Source organism: Heptranchias perlo, chromosome 32 (assembly GCF_035084215.1).
Source record: "Heptranchias perlo isolate sHepPer1 chromosome 32, sHepPer1.hap1, whole genome shotgun sequence".
NCBI classification, from domain to species: Eukaryota; Metazoa; Chordata; class Chondrichthyes; order Hexanchiformes; family Hexanchidae; genus Heptranchias; species Heptranchias perlo.
This window is the reverse complement of record NC_090356.1, coordinates 11,538,948-11,566,617: the sequence shown is the minus strand read 5'-3', so window position 1 is coordinate 11,566,617 and position 27,670 is coordinate 11,538,948. Positions and strand designations below refer to the sequence as shown.

General features: G+C 42.3%; 1 protein-coding gene across 5 annotated transcripts in view; it reads right to left on the bottom strand.

Annotated features, from left to right (window-relative positions):
• pik3cd (phosphatidylinositol-4,5-bisphosphate 3-kinase, catalytic subunit delta) overlaps positions 1-27,670 on the bottom strand; it is a 161,251-nt gene that overhangs the window by 27,383 nt on the left and 106,198 nt on the right. For 4 of the 5 annotated variants that reach the window (XM_067970341.1, XM_067970342.1, XM_067970343.1 and 1 more), the window contains 2 exons: positions 20,614-20,703; positions 9,023-9,244 (listed from right to left, as the gene is read on the bottom strand). In XM_067970341.1, coding sequence (XP_067826442.1) covers positions 9,023-9,244; positions 20,614-20,703 — 312 coding nt within the window. Of the gene's footprint in view, positions 1-9,022; positions 9,245-20,613; positions 20,704-20,808; positions 20,978-27,670 lie in introns of those variants that run through there. The other variant, XM_067970345.1, reaches the window with a different exon arrangement.

The window sequence follows — 27,670 nt, the reverse complement described above, 5'->3', positions numbered from 1 at the left end:
TAGAGACGCAGCGAGCTCTGGAGCACAAGACTTCAGCACTGCAGCCGGGATTTTGTCGGGGCCCATAGCCTTTGCTGTATCCAATGCACTCAGTCATTTCTTGATATCACGTGAAATGAATCGAATTGGCTGAAGACTGGCTTCCGTGATGGTGGGGATATCAGGAGGAGGCAGAGATGGATGCAAACGCTTCAGCATTGTCATTTGCACTCACGTGCTGGACTCCGCCATCATTGAGGATGGGGATGTTTACAGAGCCTCCTCCTCCTGTTCGTTGTTTAATTGTCCACCACCTTTCACGACTGGATGTGGCAGGACTGCAGAGCTTTGATCTGATCCGTTGGTTGTGGAATCGCTTAGCTCTGTCTATAGCATGTTGCTTCCACTGTTTAGCATGCATGTAGTCCTGTGTTGTAGCTTCACCAGGTTGGCATCTCATTTTTAGGTACGCCTGGTGCTGCTCCTGGCATGCTCTTCTACACTCCTCATTGGACCAGAGTTGATCACCTGGCTTGTTGGTAATGGTAGAGTGAGGAATATGCCGGGCCATGAGGTTACAGATTGTGCTGGAATATAATTCTACTACTGCTGATGGCCCACAGCGCCTCATGGATATCCAGTTTTGAGCTGCTAGATCTGAACTGAATCTATTCCATTTAGCACGGTGATAGTGCCACACAACACGTTGGATGGTGTCCTCAGTACGAAGACAGGACTTCGTCTCCAAGAGGACTGTGTGGTAGTCACTCCGATCAACACCGTCATGGACAGATGCATCTGTGACAGGTACATTGGTGAGGACGAGGTCAAGTAGGTTTTTCCCTCGTGTTGGTTCGCTCACCACCTGCCGCAGGCCCAGTCTGGCAGCTATGTCCTTCAGGACTCGGCCAGCTCGGTCAGTAGAGGTGCTACCAAGCCACTCTTGGTGATGGACATTGAAGTCCCCCACCCAGAGTACATTCTGTGCCCTTGCTACCCTCAGTGCTTCCTCCAAGTGTTGCTCAACATGGAGGAGGACTGATTCATCAGCTGAGGGAGGGTGGTAGGTGGTAATCAGCAGGAGGTTTCCTTGCCCATGTTTGACCTGATGCCATGAGGTTTCAAGGGGTCCGGAGTCTTAATTATTATCTTTACTATCAATTGCACTTTAGCACTCAATAAACTTGATGCTCATTGCAATCATTAATCTCTCAATGTGGACATGATCCAATGATAATTAGATTGAGAAACTTGATGATTGTATTTTTGCCTGAGACAGGTATCATGGTAGACAATAAAACTGCCATCATATTGGCAAAAATGGATACAATAATCTCAACCTGTAATTCAGTGATGATCAGTATAAGATGGTCCAGCTTCACACTCAGTTTGTGACCTCATCTGAACCCCTTGATGAATTTATTGTACTCATCCCCAGTTATCTGTTATTCTCTTTGATCCATTTGTAGATATTATATCACGGAACCCAGACCATAAATCTGGTGACTAACAATAACAAGGTAAAAAGAACTTGTACTTTGGGCTGTGTGTCGTGCAAAATAAGATTTGGCGATAAAGTGGAAGTAAATGCCACTTTGATATCTACAAATTTGTAATACCGGTCCTTAAAGAGAGTTTGGGGTTGTCAGTACGGTGACGTATCTCACTGGTGTGACACAGATTCTATCCCGACTCCTCAGGCACACATGCTACTATAGGGAGCAAAAATACAATCGTACACTGCCACACACCTGCTAGCAAACAGCTCCTGCCCGCACTGATGGAAGCAGGTCATGCACTCCTGCTTCTCTCAGCTGCCGTTGCAAGTGTGGGTCTATGGAAATGCTTTAAAAGGATTTGTTTTCAACAAATTTAACTTTACGAATCAAGTTTAAAAAAATGTCAGTTTTGGTGCCAAACCACAACTATGTCAAGAAGGCAGTGCCAAAGGTAATACTTTTTTGGCCAGAAAATGATAACTTCTAAAATGGCGGCTAAATTGAGCCTTCAAGTGACCGGCAAGGTTATTTACATTTGACTTATTTTAGTTCATTCAGCCATGCTGGGGTTTTTCTTCAGGTAGCAAGTTGCAATCTTAAGCATGTCACCAGAAGGCCAAGGGAGAGTGAAGAGAAGGTGCAGAATTGAAGAGATGTTTTCCCACTGGAATAGAGAGTACAGTCACCGCGTACCATTCTGTCATAACTTGTTGTGACTGGAACAAAGACACATTGACAGAAGCCTGAGAGTTGATCACCTGCTTGGCCAAAACTGTATGTCATTGTGTTACTTTTGTTTTGAAAGCAAAAAGAGGCTATAGGAAAAAAAGGGGACAAAATAAAAGAACAAATGAACCCAGTGCTTCATTAACAGTCAATATTTAATGTACCTGTTTAGATCAAATCTCACCGAAGGTCTAAGCAGAGAGTTGTGGGTGGCTGGATGAGCAAGAGATGCTTCTGTTTACATGCACATTAACATTGCACAATGCACTCCATGGGCTCCCTGGAAGCTCAGTGGGTAAATGCACAGTGTGGTGTGACACTGAGTCATGCAGATAGGAATGACCCAAGATTGAACCCCACCAACACCATTTAACTGATATTAGTGGGGCACTAACCTTGCCTCAAAGTCCCCAGTTTTGGGGCGGGGGGGGGGGGGGGGGACAGTGAGAGAGGGAAATCAGCTGCAGTTCAGTCTTGTTCACCATCGAATTTGCATCCAAAATATGGGGGCGGAGGAGGGGCACTAAGTGGTAAACCACACATACACACACATTTAATTGAGAATTTCTACTTCCACATTCTTACTATCCGTCAACAACACTTCTCGGTAATTCATGACTTGGCAACAGCAAGAAGTTATTCAAGAGATTTTCATTTGGAAAACAGTTTCAAACAGATGGTCATAAATAGGGAGTTGATATTGCACTGGCTGTAATAAAAAATTCTTTTCATACAAAATCTGTATGACTAAAAGGTGTGTGTGTGTATATATATATATATATATATATATTTTCACTGGTGTGATCAGCTTGTGCTGATCACGTGCTGGATGGTTCCAGTCAATAGCGCTGTCAGCACCTTACATTCTTGTCTTATGTGCGTGTGTGTTTCCACACCCACACATAAATATATATATCGTATGCACACAAGATTGTAGGGAGCACTGTTGACTGGGATCATCAGTTCCATTGTGACTGCCTTTGACATCAAGGCAGCATTTGACCGAGTGTGGCACCAAGCAGCCCAAGCAAAATTGAAGTCAATGGGAATTAGGGGGCAAACTCTCCAGTGGCTGGAGTCATACCTAGCACAAAGGAAGATGGTAGTGGTTGTTGGAGGCCAATCATCTCAGCCCCAGGACATTGCTGCAGGAGTTCCTCAGGGCAGTGTCCAAGGCCCAACCATCTTCAGCTGATTCATCAATGACCTTCCCTCCATCATAAGGTCAGAAATGGGGATGTTCGCTGATTGCACAGTATTCAGTTCCATTCGCAACCCCTCAGATAATGAAGCAGTCCGTGCCCGCATGCAGCAAGACCTGGACAACATCCAGGCTTGGGCTGATAAGTGGCAAGTAACATTCGCGCCAGACAAGTGCCAGGCAATGACCATCTCCAACAAGAGAGAGTCTAACCACCTCCCTTTCACATTCAACGGCATTACCATCGCCGAATCCCCCACCATCAAAATCCTGGGGGACTCGGCGATGGTAATGCCGTTGAATGTGAAAGACACTTATCTGGACCAGCCACATAAATACTGTGGCTACAAGAGCAGATCACAGGCTGGGTATCCTGCGGCGAGTGACTCACGTCCTGACTCCCCAAAGCCTTGCCACCATCTACAAGGCACAGGTCAGGAGTGTGATGGAATACTCTCCACTTGCCTGGATGAGTGCAGCTCCAACAACACTCAAGAAGCTCGACACCATCCAGGACAAAGCAGCCCGCTTGATTGGCACCTTATCCACCACCCTAAACATTCACTCCCTTCACCACCGGCGCACTGTGGCTGCAGTGTGTACCATCCACAGGATGCACTGCAGCGACTCGCCAAGGCTTCTTCGACAGCACCTCCCAAATCCGCGACCTCTACCACCTAGAAGGACAAGGGCAGCAGGCACATGGGAACAACACCACCTGCACGTTCCCCTCCACGTCACACACCATCCAGACTTGGAAATATATCGCTGTTCCTTCATCGTCGCTGGGTCAAAATCCTGGAACTCCCTACTTAATAGCACTGTGGGAGAACCTTCACCACACGGACTGCAACGGTTCAAGGCGGCGGCTCACCACCACCTTCTCAAAGGCAATTAGGGATGGGCAATAAATGCTGGCCTCGCCAGCGATGCCCACATCCCATGAACGAATAAAAAAGGCACAAATTGATCACACCAGTGAATTCATTTCAGAAAAACACACAATGCAGCTATACTGCTCCTTCGGCCAGTCGTTGAGTATATTCAAGATTGAGATCCAGAGATTTTTTATATTTGTTCACGGGATGTGGGCGTCGCTGGCGAGGCCAGCATTTATTGCCCATCCCTAATTGCCCTCGAGAAGGGAATCAAGGGATAAGACGGGAAAGTGGAGTTAAGGTAGAAGATCAGCCATGATCTTATTGAATGATGGAGCGGGCTCGAGGGGTCGTATGGCCCATTCCTGCTCCTATTTCTTATGTTCTTATAATGGAGAGGACCTTCCCCACCATCCCCCCAAATGGATAATCGAGTCCCCAAATTTTCATACATTGTTCATTGTTCTGCTTCTTCCCACATGCCCAGCTCAGTACTCCCCAGCACCACTCACCTCCATTACTTCTGCCGGCGCGGCCAGCTGGTGCTGCAACGTGGTGATCAGCTAATCTGCCAACTCACCTACCTACCCACGACTCCAGCTGCCATACTTGCCACAGGTTCCAGTGAGATGGCCAAAAATGCTGCTGTGATACCAACCAAAGACCCCCAGCGACAGAGGCGAGTAATAAAGGCAGTGTGTGCTCACCCCCAATGATCCCGATCGGGGACTCCACATGCTGATCTCAGTAGAGCAGCTGACTGTAAAGTGAAAACAGAGCCTGCCTGCCTGCTGTCTGTCCATATGTGCCCCCATGTTGGTGAAGAGGACATCATCTGGTCTTGCTGGCAGGAGGCGCCGTGCTCTGAAATTTAAAAAATACTGACAGCCCCAACTCCCTGATTCTTGTGGATAATTGCAAATGTTGGGTAATTGAGGTTCTACTATATCTTACCTGTGTCTCTACTACAAGTGATGGAGTTTTATGTTGCTATGAACTCCAGTATTAACATGGTGTTCTATTATAAACTACATGGAGGTTTATAACTCACAAACAATAAGCCAACTGCTGGCTACTTTGAGAGAGTTGGCTCCCTGCTGGTAAACTGTGTACACATCATGATGTGGCACTGGTTTCCAAAGTTGTATATTAAGCCTCTTCTCTAGCCCAAATATCAAAACAACCCCAACACTGGATAAGGTCTTATTATTTTAAACAACAATTAAATAAGGCATGTAATAAAATTTCATAAAATACAGCAATGTTAATGTCCAAACACCTTAATGCGACAGTATCAAATTCCTCTCTGCTATTTTATTGGAGGCCGTTTAAAATAAATAGATTGATGTCTCCATTAAAAGATGGGAGAGAGATGAATTTTGATACAAGTGTGTTAAATGTTCAGCTAACATCAGTGACAGCAATTTCTAGCCTTAAAATTTATAGCCTTAGTCATAGTTAGAAAATTTAGGTTCCTGCCTAATACGTAACAACTAAACCTTACATCGCAAGTGAAACATTGTCAATACCTGGTTGTATATAAGGCAAATACTATTACGTAGATGTTCATTCCCAGAACTTGAAAAAGATAGGAAATGCCTCCTGTTCCCAACTCTAATGACGACCAAACCCAGTTAATAGTCTCAATATAGTCTTAAAGTGCCCAACCTCCAATCCTGTCTCAGCTTTGACCACATAACCAAATAGGTTGGTATGAAAATGTTAAACAATACCCTGTTAACCCTGGGCAAAAGTACATCTCGTGCATTCCCTGCAGTGCCTCAGTCATCTGAAATACATATTTGCATTTCTCTGACTCATTGTTAACTTATTTTCATGACCTCTTACTCAAAAAGCACATTTGGATTTGAATGTGGTATCACACAATCCTGTACTTGCATGCGAAGAACCACAGAACAAGTCTGTTTTTGTCCTTTTAGTACATTCATAGAATGATACAGCACAGGAGGCCATTCAGCCCATCGTGCCTGTGCCAGCTCTTTGAAAGAGCTATCCAATTAGTCCCACTCCCCTGCTCATTTATTTATCTGTATAATACTTTACAATGTTGTGTTTGCCAACACCTTGACTTGCATCATTGCACCAAAACTGAAGTCTTAAAAAAAATAGCTAACCGTGAACTTATATTTGACAGTGGGCACTTTTCTCCGAATTGGGTTTCTGCCATCTGTCCGCATAACACGACCAACCGCTATTCTACTGACTGAAGCGCTGGAGTCTTAAAAACCTCCTTGAGGCTATGTTCAGATAGCAGTCAAAATAACATGACCTTCATAGCTTATTGGTGCAGTTTATTGAAGAGAGACTCGGTCTGCAGGGGGACTTTTAACTTGCCCCGCAGGATAGAAGACAGATCGCCCGCCCAACTGACTTCAATGGAAAAGAAAAATCAGGCGGGGTATCAAAAACGGGCCGCCAACCCACTACCGCCTGTAACTGCGGATCTTCAGCAATGCCCACGACAAATTATCAAGCAAACTCACAGGCAGATTTTGTTAAAGCACTTTTCAAGACTAATTAAACATACAAATCTACGGAGCTCTGGGGCCAGATGGTTAAAATCTGAACCCAGGGGTTTTAATTCCAGGTCTCACCTTCGCCTTCAGCTGCCTAGGCCCTAAAGCTCTGGAATTCCCTCCCTAAACCTCTCCACCTCACTTTCCTCCTTTAAGGACACTCCTTAAAACCTACCTCTTTGACCAAGCTTTTGGTCATCGGTTTCAATGTCTCTTTCTTTGGCTCAGTTTTCAATTTTTTTGTCTGATTCCGCTCCAGTGAAGCAGCTTGAGACTTTTTACTACATTAAAGATGCTATATAAATGCAAGCTGCTGATTAAATTTAAACTCGTCTATCTCATAGTACCCATGCTGCAGAAGTATAGAAAAAAAGGACTGGTCTTATGTAAAAAAATATAGAAGACTGCGCTCGGTGATGTTAACGTCCAAACACATAATGTGGTCGTATCAAATTCCTCTCTCTGCTAATTTAATAGATTTTAAAAAAATAAAAAGATTAATATCTCTGCTAAAATACCAGAGAGAGGGGAATTTTGATACAAGTGTGTTCAGTGTTCAGATAACATCAGTGCCAGCAATTTCTAGCCTTAAGATTTAGAATAAAATGTTTTTATCTGCATGTACAATAAAGGTGGGGACTTCACTCATTTTTGTAAGCTGTTGGGATTTCCATATTGGTTTCTACTGTACAAAATATTCAGTTAAAGAGAGAAATTTTATAGGAACATAGGAATTGCTACACGAAAAAAGACTAAGGTCCATCTAGTTTGCTTTCTACTCCTGGTAGTCGCATGATACAAGGATAATGGAGTTGTTGACTAATCATAGCAATCAATCTCTATCAATTAGCCGACAACAGACCCAGACATGACACAAGGAAAATTCCCAGTGGTGGAGAGCTTGGGAAACATAGGTCCAAAGTCACCTGTTCCTCCCAAGCCTGCTACATTTACCATATGTCATGTCTCAAATTACTGATATACTGCATCCCAAGATGTTATTATCTGAAAGAAATCTATCTAATGTTTTTGTTGTAAGCACCCAAATCTCTGAACAGGAGCCATTACTAGGATGTGACTACCGAAATTAAATAAATCACATAATACATTGACTGAAATGGTTGCAGTGTACTCGATATCTTCCTGTGACTCCAGATGATAAGGCACCACACTGAATACCTCAGACTGTATTTGAGCCCACCATGAGAATGGATATCCCTGGTGGTGAGCTATTTCCAATTCTCACTCAGTGACAGCATCAAATGCTCAGAGGCCAGAGTGGGCGAGGTTTATTTCTCAGCCTCTTCCACACAGCTGCGCTGACAATGGAAGCTATCTGTCCCTTCACTTTCCTGGCGAGGTTGCCTTATAAATAACATTTCGTGAAATGTTAAAAATGGAAAGCCCACCCTATTTAACTTTCATCCACCGGTCTCAAAAGCAGTTTTTTCTCCCATTGCTGGGCCAATGCCAGCAAGTCACCTTCAAGCAATACATTTTTAGAAGTGTGGCATCATTGCAGAATTATTGGATGTCCTATTAATAAAGTGACCTGCCACAGAATTGTGGCTCATTTATATTTTTTAAAAATGGGGGAAAAGACTTAGAAGCCATAATTGCCTGAAAATGTCCTGACACGGCCACACAAACAACTCCTTAGTGCTGAAAGTGTACAGTTATATGCTGTGTTTCTCCACAATCCCATAGCACGGGGTCAAAGAACGTTGTCTGTTGAAATTACTTGAACTGTTGAAATTCTACAATTTAAATAAAGCAGTTCCAATGCTGATGACGCATCTCATTGAAAACCAGACTGAGAATGCAGAAATGATTTCCCTTAAATGGGCCCTGCAGGCACTTAGGAATGTTTTAGGTAGGCTAAGTTCCTGTTAAGTGCCACAACGTGCTCTGGAAACTCTGCTCAAATTCACCATGTTTGTTGGGGTAATAATATCCATCAGTAATAAAAACTCAGTAGGAACATTTGGCTTTCTTCCCCCTCATTCCTGCGTCACGACATTTACTCTCCTGCCACGTGCAAAACCAAGGGATCTACAAAGCGGTCACTAAATTAAACTTACCCGAATGTAATTTAGTAATGGATCACCCAATCTGAGTAATTCATATCAGATCTAGTAAATATAAATGAAAATTTTATTGATTAATGCGGAAATCGGAGTTCGCAATGCAAATTCAACTTACAGCTTTTTTTGATTTCTTCTTGGTGGACCGGGCCTTTTTGGCCTTTTCAATCACTGCATACAAAGCGAAACAGAGTCTTGTCATGCGTGGAAGGTCGCTGAAGTTGATGTCAAACTCCAAATTCTGATTCCACAAAGGCTCTGAGCACACGTTAACCTCATGACTGGAAACCGTTTTGCAAAGCATCTCACTCCCATGAAACAAGCCTGCTTGAACGACGAGCTAGGATTGAGGAAGGAAAGGATAATATAAATCTACAGTTAATCATACAAGTGACAAAATGTCAGCTGTTACATCTACAAGCAAGCCGAACTAGGATTTTGGAGAACCAAACTGTTAATTCACACATCGACTTTTCCCACAACATTTTAAAATGCAGGACTCTGCGTTAAGATGTGACTTTAATGGAAATGTTCTAACTCTATTTGTGCTGTGGATGCGTTTGCTTCTTCAAGTGTAATCAGGCTGAAGGGGCTGTCACACAGTTTACTTGTTGATAAAGCCTTTTCAGCAGCAAAGGTTGACCTGTGCTGGGGTAACTTGTCCCTGGAATCATTTCTCAACTATCCTTAATACAACATAGGTACAATACAATAGATAAGACCCAAAGGAGGTTTTAAAGAAATTATTTTTATGCCATGCACTTGGGTGGGCACTTGAATTTTAAAACAGCACAAAGAGTCAGATTCTTTAGTGGGGGAAACATCACCAAGAAACTACAGCTGCATTTCCTGTTGTCCAACTAATCCAACAGCTTGACTAAAATTGGATCAATTGAAACGACTTCACACTTCTGGAGGGAAGCCTCGCTCACTAACACCACATAATGGTAATGCAGGCGCACGGCTTTCTGACGACGACCTTTATATACCTGTTGTCATGTGGGCAGCTGCGGTGCCACAAATGGGACCCTATTCGATTGCAGAGGAAGGAGGGATTTCCGATCAGAACTCGAGAGTGATGCTGAATTGAAGGTGTTGGGTGAGGTCTCACTTGGAGCCCTAATTTAGTTTAAGTGGTCAGGAAATCATGCACAACACCTGCTCCAATTTCCAAAATGCGCTCCCCGTGGTAGAGGCTCCACAAAGTTTGAAAACGAACCTCAATATTTTCATACACGGCAGTGAGTACCACTCTGGTCCACCAGAGTTAAACGACTGTCACAGTTTCCTGTGATTATTGCGGTCGTCAATGTTCAGACTTCAAAGAGTCCTCTCTGGGGGCTGAGGCAAACACCAATCTCAAATTAACTGCAAGCACTAATTCTCCCTTCATTATTTTTTCTAATGGACCGCCTCTTGCTGTTACTATCATCTCTGGCCCTTGTGATTTTCATGTTTTTTTTTTAAAGCTATGAACATTTGCTATCTTCTAAGTAGCTCTCAGAAAAATCCAGTACAACATAATTTTTTTAATAAAATGTGGTACCTTTCCAATTCTCTCCCCTGGTCTGAAGGTGCCGACTTACACTTGGGTACAACCCCACGGCCCTCAGTACCTCGCCTCACTGACCATTCGCCATGTGCGAGACTGGACAGTGACTGTTAGCAGGGTATTCAGCCACCATTTGGGCGCCATTACAGCTGAGTCAAAACCTGTCCTCACTCAACGTCCCCACACATGCACAATCCAACAGGAGCCACTGGAGAACAACCTACGGCAGGAACCCTGGCTGATTGTTCCTCTATACTATTGCCAGTTACGTTTCCACCATGGCTGAAATCAGCTAACTCAACGCAGTCTAGTAATGGAACTTGGGACTTTTGTTGTGTGGCCCAATAGCACATCAAGCTGAGTGTATGCAGATCCATTAACAAGAAGTCTCGTAAAAGTACCCTCAACACAAAGCAAGTAACTCAATCACATTCATACAAAATTAATCTCTGGAGTGGAGCTTCTCTTTTATCACTTACAAGCCCAACAATTTTCCGACATCATTTTGCATGTCGATTCGGTTGAGTAACAGAAATGTACGTAACCACAAAAAATTTCTCATAAGTGACATTTTCTGTACACATATTCAAATAAGTCATAAATTAGTAACATAAAAATAAACTTGTTTTATTTCGTCAGGCAACTCGTGGCTACGACTTTCTTCCCATATCCCCCTTGAATCACTGATACCAATTTGTGGTTTGGTTTTAATTCAATGGGGTGGGAGCTGAGTTAATATTCCCATTTATGACCTAAACATAATACAAGTATCTCAGAATACTATAAAAAAGTTAGTAACCAGTTGCTATGGGATGACGGTCTTTGAAGAACACTGCTGATGTTGATACTTGATGTCCAAGACTTCTAGACTGTCTACTGTAATAATTTAATTGGCAAAGCGAGCTTATGTAAATGAAGCACTAATCGTAGAAAAGATTATATCTGCAAAGCACACAAAGATCAAAGAATGAAATAAGAACTGCTGCGATTGCCTGATAAGCTAACCTTACTCATTTTTGAGCTATCTGGAAATAAATGTGGCCACTTTTTCAAGCCTGCATCATCTTTGCAGATATCAGCTCACAATAATCAACATTTCAGCGCTAAAGGCACAATGTTATCCTATGTACAGCGTAGAGGACTGCTTCAATAGTGGCAAACAGCTTAGTGCTATGTGCCATCACCACAGCAATGGCATGGGGTAAAAGTGGAGGAGAAGCATGACAGAAAAGGACAGCTGCTCCAATGCATTTTGTTCACGGGGAGGAAAGATGTGGGTTTTTGCCAGTGATCCCACATGGTAAAACTCTTCACCTTGTCTGTGACACTATAACAAGGTTCTGAGCAAAACCTTCCTCCAAAAACTGGGGGGGGGGGGGGGGGGGGAGCATCTATGATCCAGCCCGCTCCAACTCATTCCTAGTGGACAGTGACAGGGCAACACTGGCAGAGATCTGGATGCGGATCGTTTGGTTGCCCTCTCGATGGTAATGCTGTGTGTTTTAAGGAGACCAAACTGGTAGAGGAGAAAATCATCAATACCGTTAAAAGTGGTGGTGATTGGAGTAACAATCTGGTTTGATTTGGGGCAAATTCCTTGTTATCTTTGATAGCTGAAATTAGACACACCGTTTCTAAACAAGAATTTCTGGCTTGCAATGTTCAATTCACAGTGATGACGCACGACCTTTAAAAGGTCAGCTCAACGATAACATTTTAGTTACTGAAAAGTGGCCTAAAGTTCAAAAACAACAAGTCTATGGAAAACAAGCCTGAAAGCTCAATGAATATGTTTATTGTTTCAAAGAAAATGCTACTTTTTATTTAAAAGAAGAGCCTCACAACTTGAGGTCTAGTCTGTAAAAGTTATTTTTATCTGTCTGAGATGTGTGAACCAAAATGACCTCAAAATATTTGGCCCCGACAGTCAGTCCATGTCACGAAACAAAGATGGTACAATTTGCTGACAATTTTTAAATGACTTTTTTTTCTTTTTTTTTGAATGAGTGGAACATTTCAGAACCCAGAATCAGGTCAGGTACAGCACAGTTAGATGCAAAGCAATGTTCTCTCCCAGGCTCCATCCTCAGAAGTGCATGCTATACTGTAAGCGCTGTGGGGTTCAAAACCCCTGTAACAAAAGACATTTGAAGGAAAGGGTTAAATTTACCCCTTTTAAACAAAGGCATTTGAAAACCTGCAAACACAATAATGTGGCAAACTGTGTTCTCCCAAATCCTGTTTTTCCTTCAATGATGCTGATGGCATTGGAGAAGTGAGAGTTTCTGGATTGAAGACATTGTACTGCAGAAATATCTCTAGATTATTAAGTAAATAAGCTAGGTGGATAATATTGAGCTTAAAGCGTTGTCAGGCTTTCAAAACTCGCAGGCTTTTGGAAACACAAGCTTTTCAATACGGCGGGGGGGGGGGGGGGGGGGGTAATGCAAGAAATGGCATACATCAAAGGCTTGAATCGGGAAAGCAATGATAGGTGTGAAAAGGCATTGGCTCTTTCATTCCTATCTGGCGGTCTGTTCAAAGAGCTGGGAGTTGTGAAGCATCCGGCATATGGTCAAATGGTATACGGTACAGATTTGAAGCCATTGAAGCAATCAAAATTAGAGATGTAAGGACCATTAAGAATGTCTGGGCATAGAAATGTAAGGGGCTATCTCTACATGAAAGGCCATAAACAGACACAGTAAAGGAGCCTTTTACAACCCATCGTTCGAGCACATGGTCTTTTCTACATCAAAGGGTCTCCAGTCACATGATCAAAGCCTAAACTGTCAATCATTGCAGTACGTTAATGATTGAGGCGTGACAACAGGGAGCAATTGGACAAAAAGAATGACCCTCCCCAATCCTACGTCCGATTGGTAAAACACCAATATAAAAAGGTGACTTTGAGAACGCACACTGCAGTTGAACATCACGCAAGAAGAGGTGGACCTCAAGGACCGAAGAGCTGATCAACCTTCAGGCCCGATGAGCAAAATCCTTGGTTTAAAGGATCCTTGTATTAATGATTTGCCTGGTGTGTATGAATTGTTAAGTCATTACATAATAATGTTGCAAATTATTAAGTGTATAACGGGATTTTATAGAGGAAAATCATATGTATGGTTTGATTTTTCTTCATGAATGCTCAAAAGAATATTAAATAATTACTTTTAATTAACAAAACTACCGTGAGTGAGGGTGACTTTCTTTGCTTGATTATTCGTCTAGTGTCCAAGAATCACACAAAATAAGGAATTCCCTCCACTGCCCACACCAATTTAGTGCCAAATTAGGAGCAGTTGTGTGCTGTGAGCCCGTAACTATCACTAACTAGATTGATGTGGAGATGCCGGTGATGGACTGGGGTTGACAATTGTAAACAATTTTACAACACCAAGTTATAGTCCAGCAATTTTATTTTAAATTCACAAGCTTTCGGAGACTTCCTCCTTCCTCAGGTAAACATTTACCTGAGGAAGGAGGAAGTCTCCGAAAGCTTTTGAATTTAAAATAAATTTGCTGGACTATAACTTGGTGTTGTAAAATTGTTTACAATTAACTAGATTGAGATTGCCCAAACCCATTTCATGTAGAAGCCCTGAAGGCAACAGACGTAGGAGACTTCTGTCACATCAGTCTGGACGAGATTTAAAGCCAGATCCCAGAGGTGAAAGGCCAGCGTCCAATCCACAATGTATGAGGCGGAAAAATAATGCAAAGCTAACATATTATTAGGTAAAACCAGAATATTCAATTTATATATGTGCGAATGTACCATACAAGGCAAGCACAGGTTTCAAAACCAGCACAAGGAGTCTTATTATCGACAGTATAGTACGACAGTATTCCCTTCGGTCCCTTGGTGCTACTAGGGTAGAAAGGATCAATATACTTTCATTTTGTTGTTAGTTTTGTCCATTATTTTAAACTGCTCAATGCAAGGCATTTTCTTTAAGGCTAAGCTCGCAAATGTGAGGGTGTGTATGTTGAAACAGTTCCTCATGGACACATTACTCCGTCACACCCACAGACCAGGGTTCGTCTGAGGTTGGGACTGGAACTCTATGTTGGGACTGGAAGCAGGTCTTCACACAAAAAATGATCGATACCTGGAATGCAGTTCCAATATGGCAGTGAAAGGAAAAATTCTGGAGTCATTCAAGAAGTGAGGCGATCAAATGTTGTGATGATGGTGGGGTGGGGGGGGGGTTGAGGGGAAAGAGATAAATTGTAGATGTTAAGGGAAGTATGAGCTAGATGTGTAAAAGGAATTTCACTCTGCATCAATATTTTGATGCCCAAAATGGAAAGTGCTCCCAACACTGACATTCCTCATCTTGATCAGCATGAGAAAACATTTTTAAAAACAGAAATAAATATTTTATTTCCCCATGATCAAATACTTTGCCCACACAGGGAGAATGACCATTTGAGTATAAGTACCAAGAGGGTTGTCAGTGTCCCAGGAACTACATCCCAGTGGCCATCAACTTCAGAAGAATGGGCAAAATTAGAGGGGGGGGGGCGGGGAGAGGGGTGGAAACAGAGGTCACGATCCTCAGACATTTCACTGAGCAGCAGGAGTCCATGTGAACTGCTCTAGACCTCTACGCTCTCAAAACATACTGCAACCAATTTCAAGTTAACCGGTTAATCATTTTTGCAGTCTGGTATATTTTTGTACCTTCCTCCACAAAATGCTGATGTACATGACAATTCCCACGGTAGATGAAATGATAACTAAGGACAAGACTGGGTCAAGCTTCAAGTGACAACTCTCTGATGTGTTTGGAAAGCAACAACCACAAAACTGATTTTTTTTTTTAAAAAAGCACAAATGCCAAAAAAAACTGCAAGAAAACCAGAAAACATATCGTAGGTCGGTCAACATTTGCAAAGAGAAAAGACAGGTGAAAGGTTTGGGTATGGACCCTTTGTTGGAATGTTCCGATGGATGGAAACATGTTTACCCAAATTTTCTCTTTACAGGTGCTGGCACACCTCCTGTGGTTTTTTTTAAAAATAAAGTCATTTGGCCATTAAATATATTAGTATATTGGTCACCACAAGGATTGACATAACGTTTACCAAAAAATTTAGATAAAAACAAGAATCTTATTTCATTGATACAAATTTTTTGACTGCTTGTGTACATGGTCATCCCATACAGACAGCCAACACTCAGACAGGACATGAGTCAATATGAGAACAAAACCACTGCACTGATTCCCCTTCCTACCAAACTCAGACCAATATAATGACTTGCTCATAACTTCAGGCAGCATGAAGGTTGGTATCCAGTCCATCTGTTCCAATTAACAGTCGTCACCTGGGTCAAAGACCCAATGCCAGAATGACAATGACAAGAGATAATGTGCAACATTCCCTTCTGGTGGATGTTGGGAGGAAACAAGAAGTTAGAGATAGATTGACAGAAATCCAGTGGCAAGAATTATAAGCCACAGATGGGGAAAGGGAGCCAGGATCATCAATGTTATCCTCATAAACAAGACAGATTGTGCAAGGAAGCGTGATACGCCCAGGGTAAAAGAGTAATGTTATCCAGTAATCACAATCATATGTCAGGACATTACATTTCTCACTGAGGAAAGAAACATGTAAAGACAAGCAATGATTGCAAGAAAGTAACCACAGTGAGTGCGGGAGTGTGTTTCACAGGATTACAAAGAGTATTTTCTTTTCCCTACGGTGATGGAGGAGGAAGGGGTCGTTGGGGTTAAATACTTCACAAACGTCATCTCTCGTACATCTAAACTGCTTACATCTGGTGTTCATCTGTCGTGTCACACGTTTCAAAGGTGTGACACTGAGTTGTGACAACATGCAATGTGACACTTTCACATGAGACACGTCATAACTCAGTGTCACATCCCCATGGGGGAATAATGAGTGATAGTTGAAATGAGGGTTTAGCTGTTAAATCCCCAAATATCTGATTGACTAAAAATGTTAGTCAGTAAGTACCAACATGGAACAAGTAAGCAGCAAAAGAAAACTGAACAATCAAATCGCTCAATTGTTTTTTTGAAAGCTACCAATTCTGAACTTTTAAAAATGGCCAGAAGCAATCAAATTGCTCCAAAAATTCTGTAAAGTTTACTTGAGCTGCCATCTTAGCTTTTTCCCCACCAGCTGGTAACTGGCTGGCAGTTATAACACCAGAAACCAATAAACATTGAACAATCTTTTATGATATTGCAAATCTCTGCCAAACATTTTCTCAGGGATCAATTCCTGTGCCAGGAGACCATGGCTCAATTTGGAATACAGTTCTTGACCTGAAATTTTGGGTTTGGCTTTGCTGACTGTTTTTTCCGCAAATATTTTGGTTCTTCCTGATTGTGTAATTGGCCTGGACAACAGTCAAAGTCTCTGTCCTCTTCATTTTGGTTCCAGGATGCAGGTGAAGTGTCTGTCCCTTCAGAGTCTAATGAACACTATCACTTATTGGAGTTGAGAAGGGGAGGGGACAATGCAGCACACACCACAACTTTATGGTTGGCGGCAAGAACAAGCCATTCGCAAGAGTGTGCCATGAATTGCTGTTTGTAAGTCCAGAAGCCTGTAAGGTGCTGCTTTTTTTAAATAAAAATATCAAGACACCATAAACCATTTTGGAGGTATTGTAAAGAATTCTATACAAGCCTTGTTTATGCAATTTTTGTTTTCTAAAGCATCCATCTATTGATTTACTGTTCCATCGACAGACTCCTCCCACTCCCCGATCAATCTCCTCACCCTCCCTTAGACTACTCTGGTTTGGTCTTTACACCAAATATGCAGATTTGGGCCTAGCTGTCTGGGGCCTTTGACCTACCCTGTACTTTTACTAAACCTAATTGGCAATTGAACACATTGAAACTTATTTCCATCCCTACACCACTTTACTGTTCAAAAAAATTCTGGAGGCACATAGTCCTGAGGGGAAAAATGGTGGTGTTGGGGGAGAAGAAACCATGAATGACCCCAAATTGCCATTCTCTCACCCGCCCACCCAGGTGCCTCTTGATCTACTCGTTCACTCACCGAGCAAGAATACTTCCAGGCCTGCCCATTTGCACCAAGTATTTTCCACCTGTTCTCTGTGAAGTGCGTCCCATCTTGCCAGCTCCCACGCCTGTCTACCTGCCCGTGTTTTCAGTCCACTTGTACACCCACCTACTCATACCAAATGGTTCCCGAGCCCACTGCCGCATTGACTCCTGCTTGGAATGCCTTTGAGCACCTTGTTCAAGTACCCATTCTTCATGTGTGAGCCTGCACAGCGAGGTCCACCACAACTGAGCCTGATCTTATCCTCAACAGACCTCCACACATGTCCACTTCCAGCAATCAAAGGCAGGAACCCTGAATGATTATCTTCCTCCTTGGGATGCCAAGGGTAATTGTACACATGCAACAAAAAAAAACACCCAGAGGGTTTGTACTCTTGCTTGATTGCTACAAACTGCAAATGGACGTGTATAGATGCAAAGTGAGGATAGTGTTGGGCTCAACTACGATATCCTCCACATCTGTATTGCCATCCAAGAGTCACGGTCAAGGATCAAATGTGAATAATGGGCTTTATCAATTGGGCGAGGTAAGATTCAGGTACCCATGGAGCTGTACCAAAAGTAAAGGACGAGAGAGAGAGAGAGAGAGAGAGAGAGAGCGCGCGCGGCACTGGGACGAGACAGAGAGGGGGACGGCACTGGGATGGGACGGGACGGGACGAGACAGACAGACACAGAGAGAGAGAGGCGGCACTGGGACGAGAAACAAAAAAAAAGTACAGCAGGTTCAGTGCTCCTACACATGCAGTCCATTTTCCACATTTTGCAATGCGACCTGGAGGAGAATGTTTTCCCCAGCAAGCTCAGCTTTCATTCCAGTCATTTTGGCCTCCCTCCACACATTCCTTAACCCTCCCACCCACTTCCTCTGTAGGAAATCCCACTAGTTGGGAGCCGCCTTATTCCACACTCTTCCCGCATAATGGTCACTAGTCCCACAGAATGATGGTATGCTGCACTGTTGGACGCTGGATGTCGATGCTTCATGATCTCAGAGCGACAGTGAGCCATGTTGGAGGTGGTGTGGCTTCCAGGTTTCATGAGATCTGATCATCTAATGCGATCAGGAAACCCAGCTGCTACAGTGTAAACCAGTATAGAAAAAAGCTTTGTCAGTCGATCACATCGGCAAAGATGGTGTCTGTTTAAAATCTTAAGAAACTTGTATACACAACTCGTATCTTGGGAGACATTTAATGTATGTTATTTTAGGCATTTAGTTAAATCAGTTTCTTTTAAATAAAAAATGTACCCAAATTAAGGGTGGGAATATAACATCCATTGCTATTTTAGTGAACTCACAAGCCTGTGTGTAAAAACATTTACAATTTTGCACACTGTGGCTGCAGTGTGTATCATCCATAGGATGCACTGCAGCAACTCACTAAGGCTTCTTCGACAGCACCTCCCAAATCCGTGACATCAACCACTTCGAAGGACAAGGGCAGCAGGCACATGGGAACAAAACCAACTGCACGTTCCCCTGCAAGTCACACACCATCCAGACTTGGAAATATATCGCTGTTCCTTCATTGTCGCTGGGTCAAAATCCTGGAACTCCCTACCTAACAGCACTGTGGGAGAACCTTCACCACACGGACTGCAGTGGCTCAAGAAGGAGGCTCACCACCACCTTCTCAAAGGCAATTAGGGATGGGCAATAAATGCTGGCCTTGCCAGCGACACCCACATACTGTGAACGAATAAAAAAAACAATGGTGGAGATCTTCCTCCCCTCCAGCTCTTTCACCAGTTGAGCTCTGCATTGGGCAACTCAATCTCCTCTATCCCCCACCCCCTCCCTGCCTGATTAGTTGCAAAACAAAAGAAGAAAAGGGAGAGAGCAGTGAGGGAAAGTACAAGTGGTGAATCCACGTAACCTCTGTGGGTCAGACCAGGCCGCCCTCTTCGTAATGCAGGAATTGTGTTGGGAGGTCAGGAGTAGAGTGAGGTGGGGGTGGGGGAGATGTTTTGAGAAAACTCAGTGGTGTCGGTATGGACCGCGAGCCTTTCTGCAATTTTTGTGGCATTATTGTGGGAGAGATTTTCCTCGGGTGCAAAGGATAGTCTGGGTAGAGTGTGCAGAGGACAATTGGGCGGGGAGGATTGCATGCCTGTATCACACCTTATCTGATTTTCCTTTGTACATTCTGCTCAGGCAATGTTTTATGCCCGAACACTAAACGGGAAAATCTCACCCAATATATTTCAGAATACTCTTGTAAAAAAAAAGTGTGAACTGCACACAGAAGTTTTTCCGAAACGAATAATTTCTAAATTTTCAAAAACCATCGCCATCTTAAAGTAGACAAATGTATTTCACAAACCAGGCAAGATGCTGAATTTGTTCTCATCAAAATGCCATTGCTTCTTTCGTCCTTTCCTGCATTTCTTTTTATAACCAAACCAATAACCCAATTTGTACTTTGCTTGAGATTTTGCGTTTCGTACAATGCTCCCTCTCTGTTTAAATTATAAAACGGTCCTGGATTAGAATGTCCACACTAACAAGTCACAATCTTTAAGCTTTCAAAAAAAAAAATTCGATAAAAATGTTTCCTCTTCATTAAAAAATAAGATGTTTTTCTCTGGGACAGTTCACTATTTTTGAGTTCAAAATACAAGATTTTTTTTATAAACTCCAAAAATGCTTTGATTTTTGAAAAACAACACCTGACAGTCAGCTCTCTCTTTTTCATCTTTGCAAAACATCATCATGCAATGACAAGCCAGTTTCTTGCAAAGTGCGACATGCACCGTTGACCCCCCACTCCTTCACCCTTGTAAGACTAAACTTCCCCTTGTTGCTTGCAACCACAAAAAAAAAGAATTTTTACTGCCGAGAAATCATGATTCTAAGAAGAAATAACTTGCTTCAAGAGGTCTGAACCCAAAACCTCTACACTTCCTGTGCTTGTATATAAATTTTGCAAACTCGCTTACAACACAAATGTGGATTTGTGGTTGAAGTCATATGACTAGTAATCTATATATATTAATCATTTAACGCAGTAAACAACTAGGTAAGTTCACAACAAGGGGTGGGGGAGGGAGGGGGCGGGATATGACACCAACCTTCATTCCTTCGTCTGCATTCACTTTGCTCCCCGAAAGTAAACTGATTGTAAATGGCTTTTCCAAGTTCCAGAGGCTAATGCCAGATTGCTGAAATGAAAAAGGAAATGTTCCATTAATTTACGGGCAGATTTGCCAAGAGGCCAACTGTTAAGACTTGGTGAGCAGAATCAGCAAGTTGGATTGCAAACTCACTGAGATGAACAGGACTGTTTATTCATTTTTTTCTGCTGTGGAACAGTTCCTCCCGTATACACCACACACTTTTGTCGGCTCATTGAAAATAAGAGACTTGATAACTCTTTGTGTGCTGTGTTTTTCAGCTGGATAAAGCCACTCTACTGACATATGTGGCCAATTCCAGCTGGTGGTAATTTAAAAAAAAATTAGTGTTTGAGCACCAGGATCATCATCGTCTGGGAAGCCTGCCATTTCCTGCTCCACATAATGGCAGTAGCGCTCTGACTGCCCAGCCCCAGAGCGGCTGGGATGCAGCAGGTGGTCGGCAGGCTGCACAGTGACTGCAAGTGTTGATTATGTTGATAAGTAGGAGATACTTAAAAGCAAAAGAAAAGGGAGGAGCAAAACTGTAGGTGCTGTAAATACACAGATCATTCAGCATCTATAAAGAGAAAAGGCAGGTTAAGATTTTGGGTGTGCACCCTTTGTCAGAACTGAAAACAAAGATTAAAAAAAAAACTCCCTTAGCAGGGTTGAAAAAAAGGGTGGTTGGAAACAACAGACCTTCCGAAAAAAGTTAAACGACCGACAAACTGCTGAATAGAAAAGCAAGAAACTATTCATTGCTTTAAATGATCATCTCAGTGAGGCAATAAAGTCACTGAAAGGACCAGAGAGCGTCAATATAGATTTGATTAAATGGTACGGCGAAGGTCCAAACCAGGGAAAAACGCAAGAAAATGAAAGAAGAAAGAGAAAACAAAACAGCTTTAGATGTAGAAATGAAAACACAAAATGTTGGAAACACAGAAACCGATGAAGAATAAACTATTAAAAACACCTTATTTGGGAGGCAACAAAGGTCTCCATCGAAAGTACTTTTCATCCTTCTCCCAAATTGTATTACATGTGCATTAAATTTTTAAAGCAAATGTTAATTTATATCACAAGGTTTAACATTGCTTTTCAACAATTGATTTGTTAAGTTGAAAGCGCATTAATCTTTTTCTACCAACAATCTAACATATTGAAACACATTTGTTTTAAGAACAAAATCTTGTTTGTTTCCTATCAAAGAATTCTTATGTAACTGGAGGCTCATCTGCCAAACTTAGTTAATGTGAATTGGTAACTGGACTGCTTTTGCAGCTGGAAGCTAACACAGAATACATTACAATACATTCAAAAAAAAATTAACAATGGAACACTTGTAATAAACTGGAAAATAGAATATCTTTACCACATCAGATGCTTGTCAATCAGGGTTTGAAGTTACATTTTTGACAAGCAAGCAAATTACCATCAATTTAAAAATGTCAAAAGTTTGGTCTGTATTTTCTGCTATGCCAAATTTTCCATGGTAAAGAATATCGAAGAGGCTGTATAATGGGCAGCCGATCCGCTATCACCTGTTTTGCGCTCCTGCTGTAGTTCAATTTCACCCCAATTTATGTTTTAAAGAATCTGTCACTCGTTTATGGATTTGTTACACTTAATGCACGGAGGAAAATACTGTCTATTTTCCTCTTTTTGCAAAGGATGTTTTGTAGACAGATTTAAGCCCATAATAGTAATACTGTAATTACATTTCGAAATGAGAATCGACAGATCTGGGACAGGCTGTCTGCCCATCTTCTCAGCTGAGGAATGATGCATGAAAAAAAATAAAAGCACACATTGATACACAGACGTTCTCTTAGTCTTTACATCCAACTGGCCAGTACATAGTGACAAGTAGTTCAGTTTTCCTCAACTTTGTGGCTCAACATGAGTTTTGCCATCTTCATAAAATTCCTTATATCTGCACTGCAATTGTTGAGACTGTGTCAATTTTTTTGGTCCTCATTGGAAAGGAGAAAAATGCAGGGACTTAACCAGTTACTTTCCTCTCTTCTTCCAATCATATTACACAAAATCTTTCTGGCCATTCACATTGAAGCAAAAAAACAAAATCCATTACATTCTACACCCAGGTTGAGACTCAGAGGAAAGCTTTTGAGAACAGTGTTGCGTTGTATGATGTGAATTCTGAGGCAAGTCAATTATTATCTGCTCCTAGGGATAAAATGGCAGTAAGATTACCTGCACAACCTGCAACTCCATTAATGGCTAATCTAGAGACACTGTTCTCCACAAGCCTTGGACTCCATTTTAAATGCCTGTGCCCTGCTCCGTACCCAACTCTGCCTGTAATCCACTCCTGAGCCTGCTTATGCCTTGTCCATGGCTCAACATTACTCTAATTTAATTTTCTTTCATAAATTAACTTACCTCTCCAGCACGCAGCCTTGCTACCCATACATTCCAAACCCAAACCTGGCATCCACCCGCACCCAAGGCCTCACCATTAGCCTCCACCTGGACCCGTCATGTCAGTCACACAGACTACCCTCCTCTGCAGCCCACAATTAGTGCCACAGGATATTCACCAAAAAGGGACGGTTGGCTGAGCCAAACCGAGTTGGTATTGGTGTTTAAATATCCACTGATTTTCATCTGCAAGCAGACACAGGTTCCAAAACGCCGACTGTCCGTGTAAAATGCAGATGGTTGGCATGAAGGCTATTTATGCTTTGCCAGCTGCTGTGATTTGCCTGCACATTCGTGGCACAAATGAACAGGCCAAGTATGAATGTACCATTCGTGAAGCCAATCAGGTTCAGCTCAGTTAGTCAGCAACTGAAACACCCTCCTCTCAAATTGTTCACAGGGAACGTATCACATGCTGTTCCAATCTATCTGGAAGGTCACTGATGACACAGCATGTGATACCTTCACTCTGAATTTTGTGAAACTACAAGCAGCTCCAACAGCAAAGCTTTGTAGGGTCCCAGCGGATTTTAGGCCAGTGCATAATAGTGACATTGTAGTGCTGAATGAAAAAAAAAATCAAAGAAAGCACAAAGGAAGTGGCATTAAAGCAAATGTCTCTGAAAGGGCAGAAGTCAAAACTGAATTGTTCTCATCCTTGCTTTCTGAAGCTTGTCTGTGCCCATAGCGCACACACACCAGCAGGGAAGAGGACAGTTCAAAGAAAGGGAAAAAGAACTGTCCTCAGCAAAGAATCTGTATCAAACCACTGACCAAAAAGGTACAAATATTTTCAAGAGCTATACCATTTTTGTCTGTGTGTTTAAAATATTCATCGGCTCCATGGTGTAGTTTTTCTTTGCCGAGCCCCTTCTTCCAATTAATTTTCTTCCCTCCGATCCTCCTCTCCTGAAGGGGTTGACTCCTTGCTGGGGGACAATGCCACAGGCACTCCATACCATGCCTGTTTGGCCACTGTTCATGCACAAGTCCAGACATTAAGTGATTCAATCGCAGGGGACATTACAGCCAAGTCCAGTTATGTCCTTAATTGACATCCACAAATGTTGGTGTCAATCACAATTAGTAAAGGGACCCCCCCCCCTCCCCATTCCTGCTGAAGTTGCCCTCCTTAGGGACACTAAAGACAACTTTACTGACCCCTTCCATAGCACTGGCTGAGTTGAGTTTACTCAGCACAGACCAGGGACTGAACTGACACAATAACATTTACGTTAAAGAAAACTATTGGCAGTTTTTAGTAAAGACAATACAGTCAGAGCCTGACAGAAAGGAAGGGCACGGTATAAGGTGTAACTTCAACACAGCCTCCAGTCAAGGGGGACATTGATGGGAATTGGAGAAGATGCTCGTCTGTTGCCACTAGAATCAATGTCCTTTTTATCCTATAATGTATTCAAGGTGGAACTACCGAAGGAAACAACAAATAATGCTATCTGTAAGATAAGGTGAGGCATTTAAACGTAAATTAGATTAGTAGAAGCACCTAGTAAAATTTAGATTTACTACATTCAAGGATTGTTGCATGCAAAATCTGTTTATATCACCATATTTCAGATTAGCATCTCAAACACTATTAACCACACACGGCATGTTGAAAGTACTTACCACTGTCTATTTTTAAACTATGAATGATAGAATACTACAGGAGTTCTATGTCATGTATTGGCGCAGCACAACATAAAACTGTAAAGTCCCTAAAGCATTTAGGTGTGCTTTGAACTCTAAATGACTGTGGTCACTTCAACAACATATTTCCTGTAATTTTGGCTTACTTCCTGCAGTGCAACCTTGCTTGTATTTTGCATGATTAATGTATTTAACACATTAAAATTCTGCAATCTAAGCTTTCCTACTCCTTTCGCAACTTTTCTTGTATACTAATTATTTAAGCAACGCATTTGTAGCTTTTTGAATACCCGAACATACATAAATAATTCTAGAATTGGTTCCAATGCAAATTGTAAACAAACTCAACAACAAAGGATTGCAGCGGTCAGAAATCACGTGGGTTAGTATGTGTTGCTCACCATTTAAAGATAGCAATACTAGCTTGGTATTTTTTGTTTTAGTGCAGAAATATTCGTTCAATTTTGAATGAGTTAAATTCATACTGTTGAAACAATTTCATCAATATTGAACAGACATCTACAAGCAACATAAAATGGTGCCTAGATTCTATAAATAGCATTCATCAAAATGGTACTCTTACATGTCTGGGCATTAAGCTAGAGGAAGGCAAAGATTTATGGGATATGGGAACTGGGTGGTTAAATGTAATTAGGACTATTTGCTCGCCTGGAGGGCAAATGCTGACACGGACTAGTTGGGCCAAATGGCCTGTTTCTACATTGTCTTTCTATGTGTAATCCGCAAGAGGTATAGATTTCCTGTGCATATCAACCTGGTTTACTGGGACAGCACAATTTCTGCTGAAACCACGTTAATTTTTTAAAAATCATTCACAAAATGTTTATTTTCTTCACATTCATAAAAGGTTGATACTAGAAAAGCCTAAACTTCAAAAAAAAAACCTGATGGGCATTCATTCTGAAATGGATTTGAACACTGCCCTCCTGCTCACTAGAGTAAGTATCCTGCTTGTACATGTTCCTCTTGATAATATCCATTCATTCAGTTCCAACTTCATTGGAGTAGTCTTATATACTTAACTAAGTCTAAGTGGACAAATGTAAGGAGTCTTACAACACCAGGTTATAGTCCAACAGCTTTATTTGAAACCACAAGCTTTCGGAGGCTTCCTCCTTCATCAGGCGACGAAGGAGGAAGCCTCCGAAAGCTTGTGGTTTCAAATAAAGCTGTTGGACTATAACCTGGTGTTGTAAGACTCCTTACATTTGTCCACCCCAGTCCATCGCCGGCATCTCCACATCAAGTCTAAGAGGGGCTGCTTCGCTGTTTCATTCAATGGCGTCAACTAGTATTGCTGCGTAAAAAACATAACTTGCTTGCAACCAGAGCCAATGTTTGAGCTGTACCAGATGTTTCAAAGCAATGACGTTCTGACATGACGTCCCCATATGTAGCCCCCTCTTGGGGCACCTGTGTGATTAGGTTGAAAGAACTAGGGTTTGCAGCAAAAGAACAAACCTGCATTATATAGCATCTTTCATGTCCATGGGACATTCTAAAGTGCTTTGCAACCAATGGGTTACATTGAAACATAGAAAATAGGAGCAAGAGTAGGCCATTCAGCCCTTCGGGCCTGCTCCACCATTCATGGCTGATTGTCTAACTCAGTACCCTGTTTCTGCTTTTTCCCCATATCCCTTGACCCCTTTAGCATTAATATATCTATCACTTTCTTGAATACATCGAATGACTTGGCCTCCACTGCCTTCAGTGGTAGAGAATTCCACAGGTTGACCACCCTCTGAGTGAAGAAGTTTCTCCTCATCCCGGTTCTAAATGGCATACTCCGTATCCTGAGACTGTGACCCCCTGGTTCTGGACTCTCCAGCCATCATAGGAACAAAGGAACAGGAGTAGGCCATTCAGCCCCTCGTGCCTGCTCCCCAATTTGTGTAATCTCTCCTCGTAACTTAATCCTTGAAGTCCGGGTATCATTTTAGTAAACCTACGCTGCACTCCCTCCAAGGCCAATATGTCCTTCCGAAGGTGCGGTGCCCAGAACTGCTCACAGTACTCCAGGTGCGGTCTAACCAGGGTTTTGTATAGCTGCACCATAACTTCTGCCCCCTTGTACTCTAGTCCTCTAGATATAAAGGCCAGCATTCCATTTGCCTTCTTGATTATTTTCTGCACCTGTTCATGACACTTCAATGATCTATGTACCTGAACCCCTAAGTCCCTTTGGACATCCACTGTTTTTAACTTTTTACCATTTAGAAAGTACCCTGTTCTATCCTTTTCTGATCCAAAGTGGATGGCCTCACATTTGTCTACATTGAATTCCATTTGCCACAGTTTTGCCGATTCACCTAATCTATCAATATCCCTTTGTAATTTTATGTTTTCATCTACACTGCTTACAATGCCACCAATCTTTGTGTCATCGGCAAACCTAGATATGAGACTTTCTATGCCTTCATCTAAGTCGTTAATAAATATTGTGAATAATTGAGGCCCCAAGACAGATCCCTGCGGGACTCCACTAGTCACATCCTGCCAATGTGAGTACCTACCCATTATCCCTACTCTCTGTCGCCTTTCGCTCAGCCAATTTCCGAACCAAGTCCGTACTTTTCCCTCGATTCCATGGGCTTCTATCTTAGCTAACAGTCTCTTATGTGGGACCTTATCAAATGCCTTCTGGAAGTCCATATAAATAACATCCATTGACATTCCCCTGTCCACTACTTTAGTCACCTCTTCAAAAAATTCAATCAGGTTTGTCAGGCACGACCTACCTTTCACAAATCCATGCTGGCTCTCTCTGATTAACTGAAAATTCTCGAGGTGTTTAGTCACCCTATCCTTAATTATAGACTCCAGCAATTTCCCCACAACAGATGTTAGGCTAACTGGTCTATAATTCCCTGGTTTCCCTCTCTCTCCTTTCTTA